This window comes from Pinus tabuliformis, chromosome 8 (assembly GCF_031772625.1).
Source record: "Pinus tabuliformis cultivar Carrire ecotype Pingquan chromosome 8, CPIR1, whole genome shotgun sequence".
NCBI lineage: Eukaryota > Viridiplantae > Streptophyta > Pinopsida > Pinales > Pinaceae > Pinus > Pinus tabuliformis.
Window position 1 is genome coordinate 834,288,274 of NC_142294.1, and position 27,209 is coordinate 834,315,482.

At 42.3% G+C, this 27,209-nt stretch overlaps 1 protein-coding gene across 1 annotated transcript in view; it reads right to left on the reverse strand.

Moving 5' to 3' along the window:
* LOC149238174 (NAD(P)-linked oxidoreductase superfamily protein) overlaps positions 1 to 27,209 on the reverse strand; it is a 169,113-nt gene that overhangs the window by 72,767 nt on the left and 69,137 nt on the right. The window contains exons 4-7 of the mRNA XM_089372928.1: positions 4,577 to 4,738; positions 4,452 to 4,474; positions 4,207 to 4,278; positions 3,846 to 4,013 (exon numbers count right to left, since the gene is read on the reverse strand). Of these exons, the coding sequence (XP_089229054.1) occupies positions 3,846 to 4,013; positions 4,207 to 4,278; positions 4,452 to 4,474; positions 4,577 to 4,738 (425 nt within the window). The remainder of the gene's footprint in view (positions 1 to 3,845; positions 4,014 to 4,206; positions 4,279 to 4,451; positions 4,475 to 4,576; positions 4,739 to 27,209) is intronic.

Consider the following 27,209-nt stretch of genomic DNA (forward strand, 5'->3'; position numbering starts at 1 on the left):
GGTCTTCCATGGAATTCAAGGAAAATAGATCTAACATGCAATAATTCACCAGGATTTTCCAACAAAAATATTCATTTAAACAAGGAACAATAGAAAAACCTAGCAATATTTCATCACATGTAAAACCATAAAAGATAAGCAATGATACTCAAAAATTTTCAAAGAAATTACGTTCATTCAATCCCAAAAAGATTTCCCCAACACACAAACTAGTCTCCAATAGCAATAGCTCCACAAAAGATCACATCTTCACAAGCACTGAAATACAAAGGCTTAGTTGAGCTCTCTCTAAGGCGGACAAAATCCATAAAGATGATGATGATCAAATGAATGAAGTGATCCTCCAATTATAGGAGGTCTATCACTTCATTAGTCCAAGTAAAGCCCCTAAACAAGTTTAATTTTGAGTAGACATAAACTAAATGGGTTACAAGCCAACCCAATAGCTCAACAAAATAAAATATGCAAACATTTTCCCACACGTGTGAGCCATAAGGCCTACATCATGCCCCCTTTGAGGGCTAAAAATGCAAAGTGCAATGCAAGGATTGGATGTGTCTCTAAGCATCATGATCAACCTAAATTTGAGGAAGCGTCCTCAAATCAAGATGCGAAAAATCTACATGTGTCCAAAATCTAGCTTTTGATGCCCTGCATCATCTCCAAGGGTGCCATCTAGACAACGTAGTGTACTCTATCTCCAGCACTGGGGCTCCATGAGGCAATACAACCCCTCCCTAATCATCTTAGGGATGATTATCATCATCTGGGCTTTGAATCAAAGCATGTCCATCCTGTTGTGTCAAGGCCAGCTTGGGGGACATGCTAGGTCCACTAGGCATATCATCAAGAATCCTCAATGCCAAGCAAAATGAGCTCAACTTTCTGGCATTTGAGGGTGCTCTGGGGTGTCCTTCAACTACCAAGATCATCAAAGTGTTGAATGCTCTATTGTAGGAGGGCAATGTTGCATATGCGAGGTCATCATTCTCTCTGAAAGAGTAGTACGACCTAAGCACCATGTGGAATAGGAGTGGAATAGTGTGCCCTCAAGGCCTCAACTACTCTATGCAAAACCACCTGGAAAAACCATCTTAAACTTTAGTGAAAAAAACCATTCATTAGAGACAATAACCATAGATATATCTAAGTGGATCATACATAACTATTAAGGGCATAATAATACTTCAAACCAAGATCACCTTCAAATATCTTGTTGGAATTTCTAAGTCTGACACGTTAGAAACCCTTCATGCACTTTACTGATTTATTCCTACCTACTTGTTATGTTAATTAACAAGTTATTTACCATGTAAATACTCGAAATAAATACAAATGCATGCTCAACACATTACAGATCATCAACTGAAGGAAATAGAAACAAGCACACAAGTGACACCGTTGTTTTTGGACTATTGTCCCTAGAAAAACCCAATGCGGGAAAACCTGTGCAGTTATCTGAGAGTTTGATTTATTAAGCAGTTTCAAAATACAATCTGGGTGCCAAATCCGGCTCACCCAACAGAGAAAAATCTCGGCAGTAGTACCTCTCTACTCGGAAGCAGATATTCTGGCTAAAACCCCGGATAAACACTCTGGCAGCTCCACAGCTCCAACCTACCCCACGAAACCCCAACGTCATCCTCTCTCTGGCCCAGCGTTAGCCCAATGTCACTCCAGCTTGGCCTACGTCAACCTCTGGAGGCGTTACGTCAACCCTCTGGCCCTCTGCGTCACCCACGCTGGCCCTCTGAGGCATTGCACAACTCCTAGCTGGCTCTGCGTGAACCTTTGGTTGCTTTTGCGTCCCTCTCTCCGGCTACTGCATTGATCCTCTCGGTGCTATCTCTGTCTCTCTGCTTCTGTATTCACTGCCCCTCAGCTGCAACTCTGATCACTCTCTCAACTTTCTCAGCAAACCCAGCCCCAGAAAGTTGAAATCTTGATCTCTTGGTGTGTTCTCCAAGTGACCCTCAAGCTTCCTCTTATACTTTTATCGCTGACAAATCAACGACCGAGATTAAGTCCCTAATCAATGGCTAAGATTAGATCTGGCTTGATCCATGTCTTTTGGACCATTCTAACACAACTTTATATTAATTCACATTAATATTTTATTTTCCCTAAGTTTAGACTTAGGGACTCCATTAAAAATATTAATTATTTTAATATTTCCCAAATTGTTTAGAATCTGCTCAAACCCTTTCTGAGTATTGGTTATCTCATGTGCCTTAGCCTCTCCACCAATTTTCGTGGCTAGAGCACATCTGATGCTACCCCAAATCAACATATCTAACTAGACCAAGTCCCGTAAAAGTGTTCTCCACCTTTGTAGAGGTGGCTAGGTAATCAACCCTATTAGATGCTTCCAACCCCTAAGCGAAGGTGGCATTTCCAAGGTCAACCCTTCAATTCATAGGTTTTAGTGACAATAGGTGGCAACGAAGAAGAAAGACTTCACGGCTAAGTGCCATGGCTAGGGGACCAACTAATGGAGGTCCACATCTTGAGTGTATAGATGCAATGGAGGGACCAATCATAGAGGCATGAGTTACTCCTTTCCTCAACCTACTTTTTCCACCCCTCTGGTGCACCTTTTACTTCTTTTTCATAACGTTTTTATATGGCGCATAGCTCAAAGATCAAAGATTACTCTTTATGATATAGCATTTACTTTACCCCTTAACATGAGTCAATTTCTTGCTCATTAGGGTTGGGACATGCAATGGTTCTTTATGATAAGATGGAGCATCAAGTGCTTAGGAACTAGGTGATGACTAATGAGGAGGGTAGAGTTCATGCTAGGCTTTTTCCCACTCGCTAATTATGTCCCAGCCATCATTTGCATTTTAACTTTTCTTTTTCTTTTGTTGTGACCATTTTATGCTTTTTCATTCTTGTAGCTGCATCAACCTCCAGGGCAAATTTTTTTGGCCCTAGTCAAAGACATGGATGTTTGAGTGTCAATTCCCCAATGACAATTAACCTGAAGGATGGATGTGGTATCAAGGGAATCATGAAAGGTATTATGTATGGAATGGTAATGGACACGCTACTTCAATCCAAGTATTCCAAGTAATGCCCCTCCTATAACACTAAGGCCTTAAAGGAGGTCCCACTGGACTAGGACTAAAGACAAACCCCCCTAGTAAGGTAAGCGAACAAATTTACAATCAAGATAGGTCAATCATCCATATCACCACTTTAGCCATGTTAAAATGCTCAAAACATTAAGTAAAAGCATTTGATTGCAAGATGGTTAAAGTACCTGCCAAGTGATATCCCACCATTCAAGAGGAATGCCGGATGGTGAGAGGTGCATGACCAGTGCAAATGGCAGAGGAAAGTGGCATATCATCATCACTGAGCAATGTGTAGGGCTGCTAGCTGGCTGGCTGTCCAGGAGAGGAGAAAACGTTTTCTCATATAGGGTTACCCATTTTGGTGGGTAACAAGTACCCAATGCCATTCTGTTTGGTAAAATATTGTTTATATAGATCTCTTCTAACAATTCTGCTGTAATGCTTGGTATGTGAGGAAATCCAATTAGAGAGTATTCCACAAGTTAAATTGGCATACCTTATTCACTAATTCATCCAAAGACTATCTGTCATTTATGTAGCATCTGCATTCTATTTAGTGTTTAGATTAAGTCAATTTCTCGATCTATTAGGTTTCCATTTTCTTTAGTCATTGATTAGTACCCAGTGTCATTCTGTTGGGTAAAACGTTGTTTATATAGAGCTTTTCTGACAATTCTGCTGTTAATTATTTAGCTACCAATGGCTGCAGTTACAGAGTATAGAAACAGTATAAGAGCCATAAAGAAGAAGTTGATGACAGACCTTGACCAATTGGAGAATATGCAATCAGAGTGATGCCTAGCTCATCACATGCTGCCTTCACTCCATTCTCCTCTGGTGCTCTGTATATTAAGCTGTAGTTTACTTGATTTGAGGCTAGTGGAATCCCTCTTTTCTGTAACTGAGCATATGCATTTCTGAGTCTTTGTTCTGATATAAGCCAAAAATCCCCAATATCTAAATGTCAACCAAAGAGAAATAAGAAATGAAAGGAATAAAATATGAAATAAAGCATCAATATTATCTATTTCATAAGCTCTGTGAGAATGTGTAGGTTCTTAGAAGAAACAAGCCTCTCAGTGGTATTTAAACATCCAGTCCAGGACCAGTTCTGCAGTATTACCATTGTAATTTGATACTCCAACAGCCTTAACAAGACCTTTCTCAACAGCATCTCCAAGACCATCAATGTATCCTGCAAGTTATATAATCAATAGAATTTTTTCTTTTGCTGTTGCTTTGTTGACTAAATATGCCAGCATTTACCAGGATTTGAGCAACATTGATAATAATCAAGATGTAAACAAGCACTTCTAAAATATTTCTCACTCTAAACTATAAGAAATAAAGGTTGTTTACTTTACTAACCTTCATTTCCCCAAATTCCTGGCCTGCACATAATGAACATGATGCTAATTATGTTCCTAAAACAATGCATTCACATGAGAAGATAAAGCAATCTCAAGCTCTGCCAAAAAGAATATAAACATTACCAATGGAGTTGATAGACATCTACTGAAGAAAGACCTAGACGGTTTAATGAGTCTTTGAGGGCAGATATGACACTGCCTCTACCCAGTCTCCATGGTAGAGCTGCAAATTTTGTTGCAACCACTATTTCTGTTGAGTCCCTCTGTTTTCTTTCTTTGATGAACCTGGACAGAGAGAAAAGAAGTAAAAGAACACATCAGTGTCCTCAAGTGATCGAAAACATTCAATGGATAAAGGAGTTTCCACATAGATAAACAGAACAAGAGAGTGCATAAGGTATGTCCATTCTAGTATAATCCTACAATCAAGTGAAACTAGCAACAAAATGAACACTATATAAGCAATACCACTTAAACAGTGTCACTGTGGAACAAGACATCTACTCATCACATGCAACCACTACAAGTCTCCAATAGTTTAGTGCAAAGTGTTATCTTAAGACATGGGACTCTCCTATGATTGAGACCAATGAACTATCTCTCCTACCATTTTAGGTTGAACTTTCAAACTAGTAGTGAAGAACCCAGCGATGAATCATAGAAACATCCATTAGGCTGTCCAGACCTTGAAGCTGTTATCCTAATGAGAATGTTTAGGAGGTGGGATTTGTTTTCCTGTAGCCTCAATAAAAACATTACAAGGACATAAGATCTTTGTATCAAAATAGTCAAAGTTCCTTGTTGCCCCACAATGGGTATCTACTTCCAGAGGCACCCTCACAAGGGTGTTGTGTTGCTGATTGCAAGAGCTCTCTTGCTCACATTCTCCAAACTCGACAGCTATCTCGATTTTCCCTTTAAATATGTAATTGTGCTAGCTCATCCATGGCATATCAAATCCACTCCCTCACACCTTCGATAACAAATGCACTTGTGGACGGTACATTATGTTCTACTTAATATTCCATGCATTGCTTTGAAACTTATTTGTGGTAATATAACTTTTGAGTTAGTTGAGAAAGTGTTAGATAATAAACAATGAAATGAGATCTAAAACATGTCATAACATTTACAATTTTATTATTTGCCTCATCATACCCTAGGGGGCATAATTATCCTTTAGAAGTGTCACCATTTCTTGGATTACATTGTACTACTAGGAAACTGGTTTAGGTAGTGAATTCCACGTCTTAACCATACTTAACACTTTCCATTGTTCCCATTACATGCCATTCCATCCATAAAAAAGATAATCCTATTCATGTTTGACTTGCCAATTGTTATGACCCAAAAAACTTCTAACTAAGAAAGCCTAAGTCAAATAAAAGACTAGGGGTGGAGACCTAATGGAAGCGAAAAGCAAAATATGTAAAAATTGGGCTATGCCTCCTCCCTACGAGGCTAATGCCCCTAGTCCCATGCTTGTCTATGAATATCTAAAAGAAAAAGGGCGCTTGTTCAATGAAAGTGAACAAATAAAGAAAGATACAAATAAAAGGGTTAGAGACAAATAATGTTGAGAAAAGGCAACTCAATGCTAAAGCTCCCTCTTAAAGGATTCCATATGAAACCCTAGCTCTTGAAAGCTAGTTAACAAAATTATAAGACAAGTACAGCATCTTCTATGACATTGAGGGTCATCACGTGAAGTTGTCTCCTACTCCTTTCCATAATTATTCATAACAATACCTACCTTTTACCTAGGGACTTAGGAAATACTCCTTGTCCTAGGATGTGACACATGTACAAGGGTTAAGGTTGTTCCCCCATGATTTAAAATGGGGAAATTCTAGAAATTAACTTATGTTATGTTATGTTAAAAGAAATCACTAAACATGCCTCAACTAATGGCTTACAAAGGGGTTGGACCTGTTACCGCCCAAACTAGCAAGGTTCCTAGGAGGGGATCCTATAGAGAAACTACTAGGTCAAGGGGCAACAATGGAGCGATAGCTCACTCTCACCTTAGCTAAGGTTCCCTTCTCTTTACGGACTTTCACTGATGGGAGGAGTCCTAGTATGAGAGGAATCACAATGATGAATAGATCAGTGATCGGATAAGGAGTGATTCCTAAAGCTTGTTCACAAGAGAGACTCAATTAAATGGCTTACTTGCTTTGGAAGCAAGGTGATAGGCTTTCTAGGAAGGGCTAAGGGGATACCTAAGCCTAGGTTTGGAGAATATCCTTTGACAAGATGTGCCCAAGACCTAAGAATCCTTGAGGAGAAGTGGCTTCTATGTGATTTTTGTAGAATTTTATTTACAAGTTATGGGACCACAGAGACCCAAAGCAACCCAAACCAGGTCAAGGATGTGGGGTTGATCAACACTAGAGGAGCTTGCCCTGTTTATGGAAGAGAATAGGATCAAAGGAATTAGATTTCTCTTGAAATGTGTATGCAATGATCCTTAATGAAGCCTCTAACCAAAAGCAAACTAGGGAAATGCTTGGGATATTTCGAGATTCCACCGTCGGAATAGCCTCAAATTTGGTGGACCTCTAAAGGACTCACCAATGCAGCTCTAGACCAATTTATATCATTTTTTTATGGCTACAATGAAATTTGTGTGATGCCCTAGATGGCCTTCTAGGTTAGGGCTTGGGAAAGAGGAAAAGGTGTAAAAGATATTCGTTTGGTGATCACTTCGAACTAGAGCACTGCCTAGCCTATTGGGAGAATGGAGTCAATGTAATCCAATGTTTAGAGATAACTTATACCCAATCAAGGAGTCTCCTAGCAACTTCGCATGGCCTAGAAGCAACAACTAGGTTACTAGGAAAGTTTATACTTTGTTGGTGTTGCAATTGATGACTTATCAAGGTAATAATGACAATCATATACCTCTAGGACATTTATTCATCATACTTGAACGTGAAACACATGAAAAGCCTCCACAAAGACAATTTTTGACAAATTTGCATTTCTTAAAGGCAGCCACACCAACTTCATGAGAGAAATCATTCATACATTACACAAGTGACAATATATGTAAATTAAAACATGAAAATGACACAAGTATAGCGAAAATCCTCTAATCATCAATGTGCAAAAAAATTTAAGCTCCAAGATAAAAGATAAGCTTTTCCAAACATCAAAATGCATTATACTTCCAATTCTTCCATCAAAGAGGCTAACTGAAATTCTCAAGAAGAGATAGTCCAATCCAATGTGTGATGAGAGAAATAAATGAGCCTGTCATCTATTTATACAATCCATAAGGGGGTTCAAATAGCCTAATTAGCCTAATAATGCCCCAAATAATAAAATAATGTTCAATAATGACATGACTTGGTGACAAGCCCACCAAGATATCTCTGAAATAGAAATATAAGCCTCTCAAGAGGGCATAGTAAACATAATGAGTTGTTGGGCCATTGAGAAGGCCTAGTACAGTCCAAAGTGTGCCAAGGTGAGAGAATAGACTCCAAACATATTGAATAAGGGGTTGGCCCCTTGAAATCCAAGCAAGTCACATGTGTTGTCCCCAAGTGGGTGGGGGGGCTCTTACCCACTACCTGTGGGTAGTATGCAAAGGAGAAAATTTCTCCTAGGTATTCCTCAGCCGACAACTAGCAGCCACTAGATGCTGGATGTGCCATTGTCTATGCCACCTGAGCCAACCATGTGGTCCCTCGCCCATCTGTTATGATCATATGTTTGAAGGTGGGCCTCCCGACCCCGAAGGTATGGATTTTTATTGTGTAGTTGAGTGATTTTGCTTACTTATCATGGATAGTTTTGGAGATGGATTGGTGGGGTGATTTAGCGGAAAGAGTGGGCTAGGTTTGTACTCTTGTCTCCTCTGCCTGATTTGGTGGTTAGCCTTATATCCTAGTCTCGTGGAATCTCCTTTACTGGCCACTAACTTTAGGGCTGGCACATGGGAAATCCCGATTTTGGTTACATGGTTTCATTTCCCAACTCCATATACATCACTCCCCTCCACTCATTTTAACCCCATTCATCACTTTTCCCATCCAGATCCACATAGGGTTAGGCTCACCCTCCCCTTGTCCACACTCTAGGTCGGGCCTGAAACAATGCCCCAGAGGCTGATGCAGCTAAAAAGAAAAGAAAAAACACAATTTGGCCACTCTCAACGGGAAATGTACCACAAAATACAAAATATGGTCGGGACATACAAATTTAGCACGTGGGCAAAAGCCAACATTAGCTCTACCCCTTATTTATGGCCATTGCCCTAGTTCCTATGGGCCCCGTTACCACTCAAACCATCAAGGGACCTAAAAGGGGTTCCTAAGAGGGAAACTGCTAGGTTAAGGGCAACAATGGAGGCTTATCCCACTGTCACCACAGCTCTCCCTGCTCGTTACAGACTTTCACAGATGGGAGGACTCCCAGTAGTGTAGTGATCACTTGTAAAGTATATGTCAATGGATAGGTGGAAAGTGACCCTGGAAACCCTTTCCCAAGGATGGAGTGAAGAGTGGAACTTGCTTGCTCTTTAAGCAAGGGACTTGGTCCTTCAAGGGTAAGGGTTGAGGATTTGAGGGTTGAGGGAGAAGGAATAGGCTTATAGACGAGGTTCTCAATCACTATAATCCTTAGGAAACTTGGATTCCCAAATGGTCCTTGACAAATAATCTTTATTGGGAAGTAGGACCACACGGGGCCAAATGGACCCAGCCCAGGCTCGAGGATGGAATGCAGCAACCAATGATGTTCCTATCCTGGACAAGGTGAAAGGAAAGGACCAAACAAGAATATTTACTTCAAAATGTTGAATTGATCTTGTTGAGGTCTAGCCTTGGGGATGCCTAGGCAAAATTCGATCCTAGAGCTAGGGCTTTGGATTCCCAGAGATTCCACCGTTAGAATTGCCTCAAATTTGGAGGAGAGGGAGGGGACCCACCAGCACAGTAGCCTGTAGGAGATTGAAGTTTTTCCTTGGGTCAATTCCGGGAAATTGATGCCCTAGGTGACCTTTAAGGGCTAGACCTGGGAAAAAGTGGTAAAAGGTGAAAAAGGTGAAGGAGATGACCACCCTTTTTAGGGATCAGTGCCTAATTCACTTGGGGATATGGAGTCAAGGATGATGATGAGTAAGAACTTGGTTTCTTGATCAAGGAGGCTTGGAAAGTCAGTGTCATCCAATGTTGAGAGAAAGAAAAGAAAAGTGACCTTCAAGCATTTATACTTCAAAGAAAATGATGCAAGCTTATCGAGACAAATAATCTCTAGGACATTTCATTCATATAACATTGGCCCATACATTAAATTAGCTAAAACATGCTTAATTCCACATTTCAATTATGCAACAACTAGCCCTAATTTTAGCAGTATGCAACAACAAGAATAACAACATTAAAAATTTCTTACAACGTTATAGAGTATATCCAACTAACATTTCGTTTGCAAGACAAAGCTCCAAGACAAGAAAAATAGCCCAAATCCATACATCAAAATTCATCCATCTCCAAAAATATCCTCCAAGGAAAAAATGTGAAGTTCTCTATGATTAGAGAGATCCCAAGTCAAGTGATGATCCAAATGAATGTATCTAACATCAATATATAGCCTCCTAAGGAGTTTGAATTAGCCTATGGGCCTACATTAGCCCTAATGATAAAATAATGTGCAAATAAAACCCCTATTGGTGACAAGCCCACCAAACTAGCTCACAAGTGGAAAAATAAGCCTCACAAGGGGCCAAATAATAATATGTACATGTCATGGGGCCCTCCAAAGGCCTAATAATGTCCTGAAGTGCCATACTGAGGAATAAATTCCTCGGAATATGATGGATAAGGGGGTGGCCCCTTGTTCTCCAAGTAGTAGACCTCTGGTGCTCCCTGTTGACACCTAATCGTCAGGATTGGGTGAATAAGTGTAACTGATGTAAATAAATAATGGAAAATATGAAGAGTCACCAGGAGATGAAATGAACAGTCTCTCCCTCATGTATATAATAAAGACCAACCTGAATGAATATAACGAATTAATTTTGAGGAGTTACTGCCTGGTCTGGCAGTGGGTCTAAGGGCACATAAATGACCCCATGGGTATCCATATGAATTGGAGATGCCTGTAGATCCTCTGCAAGGGTCTAAGTAGTGGAATGAATGCTTCCATGACGTCGTACAAGCCCTAGGACACCTGCCAAGAGTGTGGGTCTCCTGTGGGGCCCTACTAGGCATAATGTACCAAGCATATCACCATCATCCCAAAAGTGGATCGAAAGTAGACTCTGAGCATTGATGAAGATCCGTGGAGTGTTTTCTACTACTGTGGAGGCCAATGGCTCTCTATGCACACCCTATATGTGCCAATGTAGACCTCTGGAGGTTAGGATCCCATATAGGGAGACCAAAACCAAATGGAAACCACCTGTAATCTTGCATAAGATCCAATGTGTCCCCTAGGCTTCCAGTACAACCAGTCATTAAAATAATCGTGTAAAAGAGTTTACAAACCATGGATAACAAAGTGGGCACTTCATAATGGCATGCCCTTCCGTAGTGGGCTTTGGCATGTGCTAGTGTCTCCAAGCTCCAAAGGGGGTTAACCAAGTACCTTATTAGGTGGTTTCAACCCTTAAAGGGGATAGTATGTCCAAGGTACATCCCTCTAATGGGGGTGGAAAGTGATAAATAAGTGGAATGGAGTAGGGAATGAGAGGGGCAATCCTGGGCCACATATTGGGGCATAGGGGTAGCTAGATAAGGGGAAGCCCACACCTGGGTATGTAATGTGTAAGAGGGAGCAATTGTGGTACATGAGGTGCCCCGGCCTTGATTTTTCCACCCTTCTTTATATGTCTTTTTCCTTTTATGAATTTTCTTTAATTAACTACTCGGGGCTCAAAGGACAAGAGCATGATGTGTAAGATATAGCAATGATTACCCCCCTTTAGGTAGGGACGTTCATTGCCCTCCATGGGTTCCTAAATGATAAAGGAGGCTCATCTAGGGCCTATGGAACCAAGGTGATGACCATGGATTAGGGTAGAGCTCATGTATTGGCATTTGCCCACGTGCTAATTATTTTGTCCTAACCATCTTTAGCATTTTGTGGTACAATTTCCTGTTAAATGTGGCCAATTATGCTTTTTTCTTTTCCTTTTAACTGCTTCAACCTTCGGGGCATCATTCCAAGCCTGACCCAAGGTGGGGGCAAGGGGATAGGAGAGTTGGCCCTATGTGGACCCAGAATGGAAATGTGGACCCAGGTGGGAGAAATAATGAATGGGGTATAGTGAGTGGAAAGGGAGTAATATATGCCAATAAATGAGCGGGACCACACACCCAAAACCGGGGTTTACCAAGTAGTACCACCCGAGAACCAAATGGTCAATAAAGGACATCCCATGGGACTAAGATCCAAGGGTAACATCCAAAAGAGATCAAGGGGAAAAGAGCACAAACTAAGCCCACCCTTTCCGCCAAATCCCCCCATCAATCCATACCCAGAAGTATCCATGATAAGTAAACCCAATACTCAATTACCAAATGACAAGACATACCTTTAGATTCGGAAGGCCCACCTTCAAACATATGATCAATAGAGGTGGGTGAGAGACCACGTGGTTGGCTCAGGTGGCAAAGAAATGGCACAACAAGCTAGTAGGAGGCTGCAAGGGGCTACTGGCTGTTAGCTGAGGTTCATCATGGAGAAAACTTTCTCCTGGGGATATCACCCACAAAGTGGTAGGTAACAGGCCCTAGATGAGCCCCCTCCACATTAAGGAACCCATGGTTGTCCCAACGCCTAATGGGAAATGAAATTCCCCACCTTAAAAGGGGGTAGCTATTGCTATATCCTACACATCATGCTCTCATCCCCTGGAACCTTAAGCAATTATGAAGAAAAAACAATTAAAGGAAAAAGGCATATGAAGAAGGGTGAAGAAACAAAGATCGAGGTAACTCATGTACCACGATTTTCTCCCTCCTTCACTCATGTACCCAAGTGTGGGCTTCCCTCATTATAGCTAACCTTGTACCATGACATGTGGCCTGGATCCTTCCCATGATCCCCACTCTGTTCCATCACTATATCACATGCCACCTACCCATTGATGGATGTATCATGGACATGTCACCCCCTTTAAAGGTTGAAACCAACTAATAGAGTCCTTGGTTAACCCCCTTATTAAGCTTGGAGGCACCTATACATGCCAAAGCCCACTATGGAAGGGCATGCCACCATGACTTTTTCACTTGACTCCATGATTTGTAAGCTCTTTTACTTTATTACTCTAATGATTTTTTGTATTGAAGGGCAAGGGGATGCAATGGATCTTATGCAGGATTGTAGGTGGGTCTCCATTTGGGGTTTGGTCTCCCTACACGATGTCCAAGCCCTCTAGAGGGCCACATGGACACTTGTAGGGTGAGCGTTGAGAGCCATGGGCCTCCACCATAGTAGAGAGTACTTCATGGATCCCCAACACCATTCAGTGATTGCTCATGTTCCACCTTTTGGATGAGGATGATTCATGTGGACTCCCATGCCCAATTGGCTCCACACTTTTACCACACACTTGGTATAGGTTCCAGGGTCCAAATGAAGATGTGTCTCATTGCAAGAGACAAAGGGAGGGCTTATGTCATCATCCTAGCCCTTACAGATGGTTTACAAGCATTATCGATCTACTTGGAGACCCATGAGGATGTCATAGTGCCCCCACACCCACTTGGGGACACCACATGTGACTTGCTTAGATATCAAGGGGCCAACCCCTTGTCCACTATGTTTGGAGTCCATTTTCTTGCCATGGCACACTTTGGATTTCATTAGGCCTTCTAAATGGCTCAATGACTCATTATGTTGATTATTCTACCCCCTCGAGAGACTTCTTTTTATGCTATTAAGCTATCTTGGTGGGCTTGTCACCAAGGGATGTTATTATTGCACATTATTTTATTATTTGGGGCTTAATTAGGCCTAATTAGGCAAATCAAACTCTTTAGAGAGGATATAAATTGATGAGAGGCTCATTCATTCCTCTCATCATCACTTGTTTGGGATTAGTAGCTCTTGTGAGAATTTTGCATTCCCTTTTGGAGGACGATTTTGGTTTCATGGATGAATTTTGATGTTTGGATACTATTCTCTTGATCTTGGAGCTTCAAATTTGTCTTGATTTGATGATTGGATATACTCATTGTACATGTAAGTGATCTTTTCATGTCTATTTTTTACTTTTATCTTGTCACATGAATGTTGATGGGATTTTCGCTATCTAGGTCAGAAATTGCCTCTAATTTATGCGAAAATTGTGGAATTTTAGATGTATTGTAGTGTTGCATATGTTGCATGTGTCATGTATAAAAATGAATGTTCCTAGAAGTTAATTTTCATTGCATACACCTTGATAAGTCATCAATTCTTGTACAACGAAGTATAAAATCTTCTGGTCGCTGCTCTCATGCCCTAATTGCCGCAAAGTTGCCTAGAGGTCTCCTTGATTGGGTATAGTCTACTCACCTTGACTCCATATCTCCCAAAGGCAAGGCATTGATCCAACCACCAGTGGTCACTTAAAAGATTATTTTTCTCACATTTTTCCTCTCCTTCTAGGCCTAACCCTAATAGGTCATCTAGGGCATCAATAAAATTCCATTCTATCCATCCAAACACCTAAATTTTTGGTCAAATACTACATTGGGCTTATCTCTAGAGGTCCTCCAAGTTTCAAGAAAATCTGACGGTGGAATCCCAAGATATAGCGAGCCCTAGAAATAAGACCAATTCTTACCCTAGGTTGATTTGGGTTAGTGTCCTCACTTGGATCATTGCATTCAAATCTCAAAAGAAGATTATTCCTTTGATCCTATTCTCTTCTTTAATTAAGTCAAGCCTTTCCTTGATTGATCAACTCCATACCCATAACCTAATCTGGGCCCACTTGGGTTCTTTGTGGTCCCACAACTCTACAACTCAAATTCCACAAGGATTACATAGAATCCATTTCTTCAGAAGGATCCTTAAGCCCAGGAAGCCCTTTGATAAGTGTTAAAATTGGCAACTAGGGCCAAACTCCATGTGGGTCATCTTATTAATGGAAGCTTATATTTTTCTTGGATCCCTCTCATCGAGAGGTGTAGGATTGATCTAAAGATCATCCGATTCCCATAAGTATTCATGGAGATATGAATTTATTTGTCTTATGGGACAATTCGTCAAGGTCGGCCAACTACCAAATAAACCCCACTTGTGCTCAACGTTTTAGTATAAATAGAGGTGGCCTTCAAGTCATTTCAACACACTTGGGATCTCTTCCTCCCTACTTGTCTTTGGGTTTTAGTAGGAGGAAAGATTCTAAGGGATAACGCTGCCCTAATCCAGAGGGCAGAAGCCGGAACTGTTGGGAATAGCCGGAATTGCCGGAACCGTTGGGAACTGCCGGGAACTGCCGGAACTGCCAGGAACTGCCAGAACTACTGGGAAAAGCCGGAACTGTCGGAACTGCCGAGAACTGCTGGAATTGTCGGAAAAAGCCGGAACTGCCAGGAACTGTCGGAATTGTCAGAACTGCGGGGAATAGCCGGAATTGTCAGAACTGCCGGAATAGCCGAAACTGCCAGAACTGCCGGGAATTGTCGGCACTACCGGGAAAAGCCAGAACTGTCGGAACTGCCGGGAATAGCTGGAATTGCGGGAACCGCCGAAACTGCCAGGAATAGACGGAATTGTCGGAACTGCAGAAACTGCCGAGAATAGACGGAATTGCCGGAACTGTCAAGAATAACCGGAACTGTCGAGAACAACCGGAACTGCCGAAGCAGCCGAGAAAGTTGATGCAAAGGGCAGAAGCCGGAACTGCCGGAAAAAGCCAGAACTGCGAGAACTGCCGAGAATAGCCAAAATCGCCAGAACTGCCGGAACTACCAGAAATAGCAGAAATTGCCGAAACTGCCGGAACAGCTAGAGCATCTATCTCCGAAGAAGAGAAGCATGCAAGGGACAACTAACTAACATTGGGATAGTTGTATGGTACTTAGTAGCAAATATACCAAGCATGCAATGTTACAGCTAGCATGCAAGGGATAGCTAGCATGCAATAGCAAGCATGCAAAGGACAACAAGCATGCTAGGGACAACAAGCAGCTAGGGATAACAAGCAAGCAAGATGCAGCCAGCACATAGGTCAGTATGGCACATAATGTAGTACAGTGATGGTACAATCATGATTAATGAAGCATGATGAGATGCAACATAGTGATGATGGGTGCAGCATGATGACGAAATGCAACACAACGATAGGTGAAGGAGTCACCTTGGAGAATCAGTTGAAGCAACATGCCTTCAACTGATCTCATGTATCATCTTCTTAGAGATGATCTATGCTCTTATCTAGATAAGTCAAAGTGTTGACTTCTGTTGTAAACGTACTATCTCTCTCTCTCTACTGAACTATTGAAGAACATATAAGAAGAATTGATCAAGGGTTCCCCACATTGGGGTTTGTCCCTGGCTAGCACGACATCTTGTGTCATCTTGTCTTGGCTTGTCTTCTGCGATTTATGTTTATGTTCTATCTGCAGTTTACTTTAATGCTGATGTGATTGCTAATCTGGAAAAGATATTGAGCTAACTGTGAAAATTGAAATAAATTGCTCTAAGCATAGAACATGCTAAAATTAACATGGTATCAGAGCTGAGGTGAAGACAATGCCCAAGCAAGAGTGAAAGAGCAATCACCGAAGATAGTTGGGAAAGGAAAAAAGGATCAGTGGATTCCTCATCCCTCTTTAAATTCACCGAGGGTGAAGTCGCAGCAGAGAATACTATCATAATGGCGTAGCAGAAGTTTCTGATGACCTACCTAAAGATCACTTCATTGGGAAGCCCGGATCTAAGGGTGGAAGGAAAGGCATATGCCTTGGTTGTAATAAGTTTGGCCATTATGCGAAGGAGTGTCTGAGGTAGGGACAAATCACTTGGTGATGATAACAATCATTCCAGGGACATCTTCAATGATCAGAGGAATGACAGGTAATGCAAGTCATCAAGGAAATGACCGACTCTTCAAAGAAAGCAAGGAACCCGGGTATGAAGAATCAAATGTTGTTTCTGATAAGATAAAGAAGCATTATCTTGTATTGGCCCTCTCCTTCAGATTCTTTGGGAATCTGACTTATTGATCGTAGTGCTTCAAGGCACCTCATCGAATAGAAGGGTGCTCTCTCGAATTTGGTAGAGACGGAAACAACTGTGGGATTATACTTGGAGTCGATGCCACCTATCCCAGAAAAGGTGTAGGGAATGTTACCCCTCAATTGAATGAGGGTAACTCTATTCATTTACAAGAATCTCTTTTATGTACCTAATCGCAAGAAGAACTTGGTGTCCATCTCGAAAATGGAAGTCAAAGGTTTCAGGGTGGCATTCATCGATGGAAAGGTACGTGTTAAAAAATAGAATTTTCAAAGATGCTTTTTCTCATGGGTTCAGGGTTGGCAATTTGTATCAAGTTATAGGATGGTCCATTGGGGATCATGTCAATTGACATATCGCATCTATAACACCAGAGGTCTACCTATGGGGCCCTACGCGATGTGAGTCAAATGGTGATAGGGATGCCTGAATTCAAGAAGAGCATGAAGGTACATGTCTGAGATGTACCGAAGGAAAATCTTATAAGGGGACCATTCCCCTCATGCAGCAGGTCCACAGGTTTGGAACAACCCGAGGAGTTTGAGATTCATGATCGGGAATCTCATGTATACAAGTGGAAGAAAGCCCCCTATGGCTTGAAACAAAACACCTCGGGCGTAGTATGAGAGGATTGATCGCTGTCTGATGAAGCTGAGATTCACTAGGAGTGAAACCGATCCAAACCATTACCCGAAGGTTGTGGATGATAGACCTCTCATACCGGCACCTTATGATAGACCTCTCATAGCATGGTGAGCTCATATTTGGTTGAGCCTTACTGGATTGGTGCCAAGAATCTTTTGAGATATCTTCGGGGCACAATCTCTCATGGATTGAGATACACTGCTAAAAATATGAAACTGCATGATTATTCGAACGCTGACTGGGCAGGCAGTGTGGAGGATCACTAGAGCACTTCTCAGTGCTAGTTCACTTTGGATTCTGCTTCGATATCATGGATGACCAGGAAGCAAAAGTCGGTTTCTATAAGCACCACCGAGACTGAATACATAGCTACGAGTATGATCTCGTGTGAAGCTGCATGGTTGCAGAAGCTCTTAAGTGAGCTGTTTGTATACATGATGAATACCATTGTGATTCTCTGTGACAACCAGAGGGGGGATTCGATTATTGAGGAATCCCGTATTCGATGATTGCTCCAGCAGATACTGCCTTATCTGGGATATGGTAAGTCGATGAGCAAGGAGGCTCCATCGCATTGAGACTGATGTACAGGTCGCAGACATTTTGTCAAAGCCCCGGGGAAAGGTCAAATCTGTGACTTTCCCGAACGACTTGGAGTCGTTGAGAGACCTTCTTATAAGGGTCCTACATGTTGCATGCATTGAGCTCTGGGAGCTCTAGGGGGCTTGGGGTACTTACTGGAGCAACATACGACCACAGGGCGACTCACCCTCCCCTGGTGGTGCACTATGTACAAGATGACAGGTTCAACCTTCCCTTGTGATACCCCGTGGTGACTGTGGAATAGGATGATTAGTTCTCCTGTGGGCCGGGATGATTAGTTCTCCCGTGGCAACTGTGGAACAAGATGATTAGTTCTCCTATGGGTTGGGATGATTAGTTCTCCTGTGGGTCGGGATGATTAGTTCTCCCGTGGCAACATGCCACTGTGGAACGAGATGATTAGTTCTCCTGTGGGCTGGGATGATTAGTTCTCCTGTGGGCCGGGATGATTAGTTCTCCTGTGGAAACTGTGAAACAGGATGATTAGTTCTCCTGTGGGCCGGGATGATTAGTTCTCCCGTGGCGACTATGGGGCAGGATGATTCGTTCTCCTGTGGACAGGATGATTAGTTCTCTTGTCGAGGCATCCTACCCATGCAGTCTGGGACTCATGGGAAGTACCTCTCATCTGATCAATGAGCAAGGAAATGGGGTTAGGGACCATAGTAGTACTATCGATGGACGCATCGTTGTATCTACCGTACTCCCTATGCTAGGATGACCTCCATTGATATGGGATCAATGAAACTAATCTGGGATCAGTATGAGTGGTTTGAGACACTCTCTTGTGATATTGATTTGGGATCAATAAAACTGACTTCGGGTCAGTAAGAGTGATGTGACACTCTCTTCAGATGAAACTGACTTCAGGTCAGTAGAGAATGGTATGAGACATTCTCGATCAATTCTTCTTCTTCATGGTTCAGCAAAGCAAAGCAGACCTCAGCAGAGCAGAGCAGTGCAGGGCACTAATGGCAGAGATAGTACAGTTGGACATATGGATCAGCGGATGGATTTCTCCCTAGTTGAGAGGGACTGTTAAAATTGACAACTAGGGCCAAACTCCATGTGGGTCATCTTATTAATGGAAGCTTATATTTTTCTTGGATCCCTCTCATCGAGAGGTGTAGGATTGATCTAAAGATCATCCGATTCCAATCAGTATTCATGGAGATATGAATTTATTTGTGTTATGGGACAATTCGTCAAGGTCGGCCAGCAACCAAATAAACCCCACTTGTGCTCAACGTTTTAGTATAAATAGAGGTGGCCTTCAAGTCATTTCAACACACTTGGGATCTCTTCCTCTCTACTTGACTTTGGGTTTTAGTAGGAGGAGAGATCCTAAGGGATAATGCTGCCCTAATCCAAAGGGCAGAAGCCGGAACTGTCGGGAATAGCTGGAATTGCCGAAACTGTCGGGAACTGCCGGGAACTGCCGGAACTACCAGGAAAAGCCGGAACTGCCGAGAACTGCTGGAACTGTAAGGAAAAGCTGGAACTACCGGAACTGCCAGGAACTGCCGGAATTGTCAGAAATGCTAGGAATAGCCGAAATTGTCGAAACTGCTGGAACTTCCGGAATAGTCGGAATAGCCGGAACTGCCGGGAAAAGCCGAAACTGCCGGGAATAGCCGGAATTGCTGGAACTGTCGGGAATAGCCGGAATTGTCGAAACTGTTGGAACTGTCAGGAATAGCCGGAACTGCGGGGAACAGCCGGAACTGCTAGAACAGCCGGGAAAGCTGACGCAAAGGGCAGAAGCCCAAACTTCCAGGAACTGCCGAAATTGCTGGGAAAAGCCAAAACTGCCGAAACTGTCGGGAATAGCCGAAATTGCCGGAACTGCCGGGAACAGCCGAAATTGCCGAAACAGCGAGAGCATTTGTCTCCGAAGGAGAGAAGCATGCAAGGGACAACTAACTAACATTGGGACAGTTGTATGGTACTTAGTAGCAAATACACCAAGCATGAAATGTTACAGCTAGCATGCAAGGGACAACTAGCATGCAACAACAAGCATGCTAGGGACAACAAGCAAGCAAGATGCAGCCAGCACATAGGTCAGTATGGCACATAATGCAATACAGTGATGGGTACAGTCATGATTAATGAAGCATGATGAGATGCAGCGTAGTGATGATGGGTGCAACATGGTGCAGCACGGTGAGGTGCAGTGTGATGATGAAATGCAGCACAACGATAGGTGAAGGAGTCACCTTGGAGAATCAGTTGAAGTAGCATGTCTTCAACTGATCTCATGTATCATCTTCTTAGAGATGATCTATGCTCTTATTTAGATAAGTCAAAGTGTTGACTTCTATTGTAAACGTACTATCTCTCTCTCTCTCTCTGCTAAACTATTGAAGAACATATAAGAAGAATTGATCAAGGGTTTCCCCACATTGGGGTTTGTCCCTGGCTAGCGCCACATCTTGTGTCCTCTTGTCTTGGCTTGTCTTCTGCGATTTATGTTTATGTTCTATCTGCAGTTTACTTTAATGCTGAGGTGATTGCTAATTTGGAAAAGATATTGAGCTAACTGTGAAAATTGAAATAAATTGCTCTAAGCATAGAACATGCTAAAATTAACAATAAGGCATATCCTCTAGCCCTAGGCCTAGGCATCCTTATAGCCCTTCTTAGAGAGCCAATCACCTTGCTTTCAGAGCACGCAAGCTATCAAGTGGAGCCTATCTTGTGAATAGGCTTTAGAAATCACCTCATATCTTATCATTGACCCATCCATTCTTGTGATTCCTCTCGTACTGGGACTCCTCCCATCAATGAAAGTCCATAAAGAGCAGGAAGCCTTAGCTGAGGTGACATTAAGCTATCACTCCATTGTTGCCCTTTGACCTAGTAGTTGCTCTATACGATCCCCTGCTAGTTTGAGCAGTAACATTTTTGGCGTTGTTGCCAAGGACGAGACGTGTCTTGTTTCCCTTACGACATCATTGACATATCATTCTTGGCAACTCCATTAGAAGAACGAAGCCCTAGTTCTTCATTGAACTTCAAAGTTAATGCTTGTAGGGTGAAGCAAGCATCTATCAAGGAATTTTAATTCACCCTAGTGACTCCATTTTAATCCTAATATGCAAAATAATGAAAAATGGAATATTGTCAAGAAGAAAATACCCTTGGCTCTCCATTTGCAAAACTCAATGATCAAGACCTTCAAGAACTACAACAAGATGTGGACCAATATGTTGAGTTTTATGAATATTTGTTGAAGAACATCGATCAAGAATTCATGCTCAGGTTTCATAAGACAACACAAAAGCAACTCTACATAATAATGTGTGTCTATGAGAAGGACCCTAGTCATCTCTTTGAATTTGCTAGCCAAATCTGTTGAAGGGTCAAGGCATTCTTGAAGAAAACTAAAGTGTGGAGGACCATCATGAAAGTAAGAATATGTGGAAGAATTGTTGAAGAATCTAGGGTAATTAGAGTTAGAGAGATTCTTCTTAGCATGATAACTATTTGTGAGGTGTTTCAACTTATTCTTATTAGCACAATCTTCTCTTTGATATTATTAGAGTGTGTCTTCATTAGTTCATCAAATAGCTACCAAAAACAAAGAGACAAGAACACAAGATGTTGGCATTCTGCCAGGGCCAAAACCTCTCCCTCTTGGAGAGGAAAACCCACACATAATTCTTCTTATAGAGATTTGTTAATTTTAGGTATGTTCTATGCTTAGAGCAATTTATTTCAATTTTCACAGTTAGCTCAACATCTTTTCCAGTTTAGCAATCACATCAGCATTAAAGTAAACTGCAGATAGAACATAAACATAAATCGCAGAAGACAAGCCAAGACAAGAGGACACAAGATGTGGCGCTAGCCAAGGACAAACCCCAATGTGGGGAAACCCTTGATCAATTCTTCTTATATGTTCTTCAATAGTTCAGCACAGAGAGAGAGAGTACGTTTACAACAGAAGTCAACACTTGAAGACATGTTTGCTTCAACTAATTCTCCAAGGTGACTCCTTCACCTATCGTTGTGCTGCATTTCATCATCATGTTGCACCTCACCGCGTTGCACCATGCTGCACCCATCATCACTATGCTGCATCTCATCATGCTTCATTAATCATCACTGTATTGCATTATGTGCCATTAGTGCACCATGTTTCCATACTGACCTATGTGTTGGCTGCATCTTGCTTGCTTGTTGTCCCTTGCTTGCTTGTTGTCCTTAGCATGCTTGTTGTTGCATTCTCGTTGTCCCTTGCATGCTAACTCTAACATTGCATGCTTGGTGTATTTGCTGCTAAGTACCATACAACTGCCCCAATGTTAGTTAGTTGTCCCTTACATGCTACTCTCCTTCAAAGACAGATGCTCTGGTTGTTCCGGCAGTTCCCGACAGTTCTGACAGTTCCGGCAATTCCCGGCAGTTCTGGCAATTCCCGGCAGTTCCGACAGTTCCAGCAATTCCCGACAGTTCCGACAGTTCCAGCTTCTGCCCTCTGCGTCAGCTTTCCTGCCTATTCCGGCAGTTCCTGACAGTTCCGGCAATTCCGACAATTCTGACAATTCCGGCAATTCCCGGCAGTTCTGGCAATTCCGGCTATTCCTGGCAGTTCCAGCTTTTCCCGGCAGTTCTGACTTTTGTCCTCTAGATTAGGGCAGCTTTATCCCTTAGGATCTCTCCTCCTACTAAAACCCAAAGACAAGTAGAGAGGACAAGATCTCAAGTGTGTTGAAATGACTTGAAGGCCACCTCTATTTATACTAAAATGTTGAGCACACGTGGGGTTTATTTGGTTGTTGGCCGACCTTGACGAATTGTCCCATAACACAAATAAATTCATATCTCCATGAATACTTATCGAAATCGGATGATCTTTAGATCAATCCTACACCACTCGATGAGAGGGATCCAAGAAAAATATCAGCTTCCATTAATAAGATGACCCACATGGAGTTTGGCCCTAGTTGCCAATTTTAACAAGATTCCAATTGACGAATACCAAGACCATGACCCTTGACCTACTAGGCCACTCCAAGACCAAGACACCAATCCTCTTCTTGATGTTGAGATCATTATCATCATTGTTACTGCTTCACCGAGATCATGATCATAATATCACAAAGATCCTTATAGTTGCATCTTGCTTTATTCACCATGTCAACTAGGTCTTGTTCCTGCTGCACTATAAAGGTAATCACTGAGATTACTGTTGTTGCAACACTGTTGTACCAAGACTTATGACAACATCCTCCTTGCACCGAGATCACAATTGTGCCGAGAAGTTGTGTCACTGTAATGCTTGTCTAAGATCACAGTAATCCATCCGAAGTGCTGGTTTGTTGCCTTCATTCGAGCTTCCTGTACCATTGTTCCTTTGTCCGCAATCTCAGAGAGGAGTCCGAAGATATCACTACAATTGTGACCAAGGTTTCAGAAGTATGTTGAGGCTTTGTCTTCACCCGAAGTTGCAGAGGTTTGTGTTCACTCTCCTGCACCTCATCTGAGACCCTATACCACTGTGCTTGACCAAGACTTCAGAGATGTATGCGGAGATATCTCTGCTCCTTATCCACAGTTTCAGGATGTCCAAGATTCTGAGCTTCAGTGGTGACCTTAGCTAGGTTTATATAGTTGTCACGTCTCCATAATAAGCCGACATGTTAGGGTGAACCAATGTGTCTCTATTTTTGAGCCGACTTGTCATATATATATGCTTTGAGGCCGACATGACTGTCTTCTTCATCGTGTTGCTGGCAGTATACTTCTTTGGAGGATGGTGCTTGTCTTGGAGGGCTACTTGACACTAGATTGACCCATATTCATGCTCAAGAAGAGCTCTTTAACATGACTTTGATCCTTTGACTTTCCTCGACCTAAGGAATGAGCAAGAAACTCATTCGAATAATTTACAGAAGTAATATTTCGTTTTCTTGACAAGTACAAAGATCAAAATTACATTTACGAATACCTAACCTAGTTACACTTTTCTTCAACAAGAATGAAATCCATCTAAAGAAGATCATGATTGCCACAATGCCATAGAAGACCTTCGAGATGCATATTTAAGGATTGAGAATGTGCATGGCATGAGTGAAAGCCCCACTGAAGTCTATAAAGATGAACAACATGAAGAAGGGGCTTTCATTCAAGAAAGAGGGTTTGAAGATATGAGTATTGAAGATTCCCGTGTAGACGACATTTCTCAATTCTTGTGCATTAATGAGGGAAAATGGGATGTGGACAACCATCATTTTGACAGTGACCCTATTTATGACACTGACACAGAAAATGAGGTTGAAATTGATTCTCCTTTCTCCATGGCATTACTCATAATGATATCCCGACTCACACCATCGAGAGGGAGGATTTTGGTTTTCCCTCACATGAAGAAGGTTTATTGGAAATGGCAGGCCCAATTTATGACATTGATGATGACACTGACAAAGGCCTCGCTTTCCCACATTTTCTTCATGATCCCAATAGCATAACTACATTATCCATGAACCCTCGCCTCACCCACTCTCACATTGTCACCATCATTAATGATCCCTCTTCCCCTCCTAGGTATGATATTGAGGAAGAACCATCCATTAGATATATCTGTCCTTCCCCTCATACCCTCGGGATTGTGAATACGATTATTCCATTGAGCAACCAATTTGTTGTCCCTTTCTGTGTCCCAAGTCCCCTTTCTCTTCCCATCATAACCCTGTGGCATATGTGAGGCATAAAATTATGGAAAAGGGTCGTGATTGGGAGTTCTTGAGTGTGATCATTCATTCTTCCATCCTGTGCTTAGAAGGAAAGTTCCACACGTCTAGATTGACTTATTTTCCTTCTTCTAGGACTTCCTTTTACATCAAATGAATATCATATTTTCCCGCCTCCCACCTGCATCATCTTCCATGTGATTGCATCTGCATTCCCTTTGGGATTTGCTACATAAGTAACCATATAGGCGAGCATATTTATATTGGTCTGATGATATGTTGGTTGCACTGGCTTTATGATTACACTTAGTATTAACCTTGTACCATATGCATGTTAGGGTAGGATGCACTGCATGTCTATTTTTCACATTAGAACTAACATCATATGATATTGTCATGCAATATTAGCTACATTTAGATTAAAATTGCATTTGAAATTTTATTTAAATTTTATTTATTGGTTGATTGTTAGTGGCCTAATATAAGCATGTGCGATCATAAGACGTTACACAAGCATGTTGCCCAGTCTGTTTGATTTGTGATGTGTGCAAGTAAGAGGTCAGCAGCCCTGAGAGAATGTTGGTGTTCTCATGACCTCTCATTCAAGTACAATCGTACATCCTTCTGAGATCTTATGTCCCAGTTGGATCCAGATGTTACCCACTACCTATGGGTAGTGTGCATAGGAGAAAATTTTCTCCTAGATGGTCCTCAGACGGCAGCCAGCAGCCCCTCGCAGTCACCAGATAGCTCGATGTGCCATTGTCTCCGCCACATGAGCCATCCATGTTGTCCTTCACCCATCTGTTATGATCATATGTTTGAAGGTGGGCCTCCCAACCCTGAAGGTATGGCTTTTCATTGGTGTAGTTGAGTGATTTTGCTTACTTATCATGGACACTTTTGGGCATGGATTAGTGGGAGGGGATTCGACGGAAAGAGTGGGCTAGGTCTGTAATCTTGTCTCCTCTGCCCGATTTAGTGGTTAGCCTTGTATATTAGTCCCGTGGGATCTCCTTTACTAGCCACTAGCTTTAGGGCTGGCACTACATGGGAAACCTCGATTTTGCTAGCGTGGTCTCATTTCTCGACACCATAGACATCATTCCCCTCTGCTCATTTTAACCCCATTCGTCACTTTTCCCATTTGTGTCCACATAGGGTTAGCCTCCCCCTCCCCTTGTCCACACTCTGGGTCGGGCATGAAATAATGCCCTGAAGGTTGATGCAGCTTAAAAAAAAAGAAAAAGCATAATTTGGCCACTCACAAAAGGAAATGTTCCACAAAATGCAAAATATGGTCAGGATATACAAATTTAGCACGTGGACAAAATCCAAACATAAGCTCTACCCCTTATTTATGGCCATCGCCCTAGTTCCTATGGGCCCTAGATGAGCCCCCTCCACATTAAGGAACCCATGATTGTCCCAACCCCTGGTGGGCAATCAAATGTCCCACCTTAAAAGGGGGTACTTACAATTATATCCTACACATCATGCTCTCATCCCTTGAATCTCCAAGCAGTTATGAAGAAAAATCAATTAAAGGCAAAACACATATGAAGAAGGGTGGAAAAACAAAGGACGAGGTAACTCATGTACCACTATTTGCTCCTTCCTACACTCATGTACCCAATTGTGGGCTTCCCTCATTATAGCTACCCTTGTACCATGACATGTGGCATCGATCCTCCCCCTGATCCCCACTCTGTTCCATCACTATATCACATGCCGCCTACCCATTGATGGACGTACCATGGGCATGTCACCCCTTAAAAAGGTTGAAACCACCTAATAGGGTCCTTGGTTAACCCCCTTATTAAGCTTGGAGACACCTGTACATATGCCAAAGCCCACTATGGAAGGGCATGCCACCGTGAATTTCCCACTTAATTCCATGATTTATAAGCTCTTTTACTTGATTACTCTAATGATTTGTTGTATTGGAGGGGAAGGAGACGCATTGGATCTTATGCAATATTGCATGTGGGTCTCCATTTGGGGTTTGGTCTACTTATGTGAGATCCAAGCCCTCCAGAGGGCCACATGGGCACTTGTAGGGTAAGCGTTGAGAGCCATGGGCCTCCACCATAGCAGAGAGTACTTCATGGATCCCCAACACCATTTAGTGATTGCTCGTGTTACACCTTTTGGATGAGGATGATGCACGTGGACCACAATGCCCAGTCGGCTCCACACTTTTACGACACACTTGGCAGAGGTTCGAAGGTCTAGATGAGGATGTGTCTCGTTGCAAGAGACAAAGGGAGGGCTTCTGTCATCATCCTAGCCATACATATGGTTTACATCGATCTACTTGGAGACCCATGAGGATGTCATAGTTCCCCCACGCCCACTTGGGGACACCACATGTGACTTGCTTATATATCAAGGGCCCAACCCCTTGTCCACTATGTTTGGAGTTCATTTTCTCGCCATGGCACACTTTGGGCTTGATTAAGCCTTCTCAATGGCCCAACAACTCATTATGTTGATTATTTTTCCCACTTGAGAGACTTATTTATATGTTATTGAGCTATCTTGGTGGGCTTGTCACCAAGGGATGTTATTATTGCACATTATTTTATTATTTGGGGCTTAATTAGGCCTAATTAGGCAAATTG